General features: G+C 40.2%; 1 protein-coding gene across 1 annotated transcript in view; it reads left to right on the forward strand.

Moving 5' to 3' along the window:
- The window catches only part of REPS1 (RALBP1 associated Eps domain containing 1), a 118,194-nt gene that overhangs the window by 95,044 nt on the left and 20,025 nt on the right, over positions 1–3,125 (forward strand). The window contains exon 13 of the mRNA XM_019526948.1: positions 1,807–1,876. Coding sequence (XP_019382493.1) covers positions 1,807–1,876 — 70 coding nt within the window. The remainder of the gene's footprint in view (positions 1–1,806; positions 1,877–3,125) is intronic.

Genomic DNA, 3,125 nt, shown 5'->3' on the forward strand with positions numbered 1-3,125 from the left:
CTTTTTTTTTTTTTTTTTTTTTTTTAACATCTAAAAACAACAGTAGTAGGCAGAAGGATAAGTCTTATACGTTTCACCCACTGATCATCATACAGAACTAGATTGTGCCACAGATGGGTTTCCTCTTGACTTCACTTAGTGAAGGACTTACCTCCAGGAGCTGTACCATTTCAGTTTTGTCTGTAATAGTCCCTTATTCTATCAGCTTCATCCACATTGGGTAGCTATGAGACGTAGAGGAGGGAGAGCACATAGCATCTTGTAGATTGTTCAACTTGGAAGATGTTTGCTTTATTTTTCTTCCTCTTTTGGATTATTATCTACTGCTCGACTGGTCAGAAGGAACGCTGCTTACTGGCTTTGAAACAATGTCCATGCAGCTGAAATTTCTTGCTGCTTCTGCCTGTGACTTGCATAAGCTGTGCAGGAGTATCAGTCGTTCTGCAAAGCTGACCTGTAGTATTTCAATATTTCAGAAATTAATTTAAAGCCTTGAAAAGAACCATCCCCAAAATGTAAGTCTGAGTTATTTTAAGAGAGAAGCTTCCAGCAATATTCCTTTTAAAGCTAAGGGATTCCAGTGCAGTTCCTGATACCCTCTTGCCTCCATGTTTGAAATCAGCATTACTTCAAGCTTATTGTTTGTGCTGTGACCTCTCTAGGGCCTCTGGTACACATTATATTTCAGTCTCAATCAATGTGTTAATTGTGCCAGATAAACATGCCATATATATATATTGTGTTTGTAGAACCATAAAATGGCAAACCAGTTGCAAAAATATTCCACAAAAAATGTGCAGTATATTTGTGGCTGGTATGTATGGTGCCATAAACTGAACATGTGGCATGCCCTGTCATCCTGATGCTGGCAGTCACCCAGAGAAACACTGAAGAAGGCAAAGTACTGGGTAATGGCTGACCAGTGGTGGAGCGGTTGGAGTGCGGAGATGGGAAGTCAGAGAGACGTGAGTTCATACCCTCTTTGGGTGACTGATGAGGACCCAGATCCCAGGGCCTCCAGCTTCACAGGAGCGTCCTAGCCACTGAATTATTTGGGATGGGGAATTGGAAATTTCTCTCATTTAATTGCCAGTGCATATGCCCAGTCTGAGTATGTATGTAGTCAATTGTGTGCAGAGAGCTGTACATTTAGGAATATAATGCCAGTAGAGTACAAATAGAGTGCACACCTAAGTAGTATTGTTGGCATGCAAGTGACCAAATCTGGACACTTCAACAGCCAAGAGGTATTAGAATGCTCCCCCCATCCTCATTTCTGTGCATCTTAGAAAGTTTTTGATTGGTTTGGCCTCTAAAAGAAGAATTCTGCTTCAAGGCTTCAGTCTTTTCCTAAAGTAGGGGAGCTTCTGTTGCTGTTTGCTTTTGCTTTTGGGATGTCCTTTTTTTTTAACTTGGCCAGGCTATTAAAAACACCTTTGAAGATGCATCAGGTATTAAACGTGATGCTTAGGGGGTCTCCAGTTTTCATCTTTCTAAACAAAACAATGTTGGCATTGGTATTTCTCCTTTGGTGGCATTAGTTGAGTTGCCAGTTACTGTATTACTGTTTTGTTTTGGGACGTTCTTTCAGTTACTTAAACTGAAGGGCTGAGACTCCTGCTCACATGGTGCCTTGCAGGGCAATAAGGCAAATTTATTTCTTCAAATTATTTTTTGGGCATTCCCTAGTTTATCGCTTCTTGACCTCTTGAAGGCTCAGATCAAGTGTATTACCTCTGTTTTACTAAAATGAGAAGTATGATGCAATAATAAATATAACATATTTTACTTTTCTTCTATTAGCAGATGGTTACAGCAGTTCAGACTCATATACTTCAGATCCAGAGCAAATTGGAAGCACTGTTACACGACAACGGTCAGTAGAGTAGCCACTGAAAAATTATTCATGGTTTCTAAGTAGGATAAACTGCCTGGTCTGATTTGTTGGGCATTTATTAAGTAGCTATTTCAACTGCAAAAAGATGTGTGGTAGCCCTTAATTTAACAACCAAGAGCTCTGGCATCGGCCTGTTGCCTAGTATGGTAAAAATGTACATGTCTGCCTTTCATAAATGTGTACAGCTAAAACTTCACAGAATAGCGTCACTTAAAGTAACAACCCTACAACTTCACGATACAGACTTCTTTCTGAAATGTAGTTACCTAGCATACTGCCAGTTTCATTCATTTAAAAAACTTCAGTAGCTATTTATATCAAGAAGCTAAATATAACATCTTATATTTGAGGAGTTTTTACAAACTGCTTAAAAATAATACAACATAAAGTATAGTGTCTCCCATTTATGGGGCTGTTTACAGTGGAGCTGAAGAAGAAGCTCTACTGTTACACTACATTAAAATCAGTTTCAAATATCAGCTTCAAAACTAAATTAGATGACTTCACCTTCATGTTGTAATTAACTTAAAAGTACTTGAAAACATTTTTTCCCAATTTTAATGACAAAACTGATTCTTTATACTACATTTATATACCACTTTACATTATCAAAATGATGGTTTCCTGTTCAGTTTTTTTATTATCCTTGGTTTTTGCTCGTTCCCTCTAATTGCTTAAGGAGTGTTTACTCATTTTTAATTGTTGCTTGGGTCTTTTTTCCTGAATGTATAAAGTGAACCAGACCTTCCGTCTAACCTTTTCAAGTTCTGAGGAAATCTAGTCAGGAAATCCTTTCCACCTTCATCTTTCTGTTCCTTCTTTGACATGAAAGTATGTAGGAGATTCTGTCCTGTCTAGTTCATTGAGATGACCAGTATCTGCTGTGGGGGGACAGTTCCCCCAATATTAGAGGTGCACCAATGCATCGGTCCATATCGTATTGGCACCAATAAAAGGAAAATTGACATTATCAGTAGTCGGATTTTTTTGGTTAATGTGGCTGATAATGTTGCCAATTTAAATGCCATGTGCAGGGGCACATGCACACAACCAGGAGTCCAGCCCAGCAGCTTGGAGAGCAGCATCCAGCTGGTAAGTCTGTTGGGGGCATGAGGGGGTGGAGATCAAGGCCCCTGTGGTGAGGGAGTGGGGCAGGCACTGCACAGGCAGAGTGGGGCACGGGGTGGAGCCACAAGTGGCTCGTCTGGGGTGGGGGGGGGCTCCTGCC

The sequence above is a fragment of the Gavialis gangeticus genome, unplaced genomic scaffold (genome assembly GCF_001723915.1).
Source record: "Gavialis gangeticus isolate Ggan-Ray unplaced genomic scaffold, GavGan_comp1, whole genome shotgun sequence".
Taxonomy (NCBI): domain Eukaryota; kingdom Metazoa; phylum Chordata; order Crocodylia; family Gavialidae; genus Gavialis; species Gavialis gangeticus.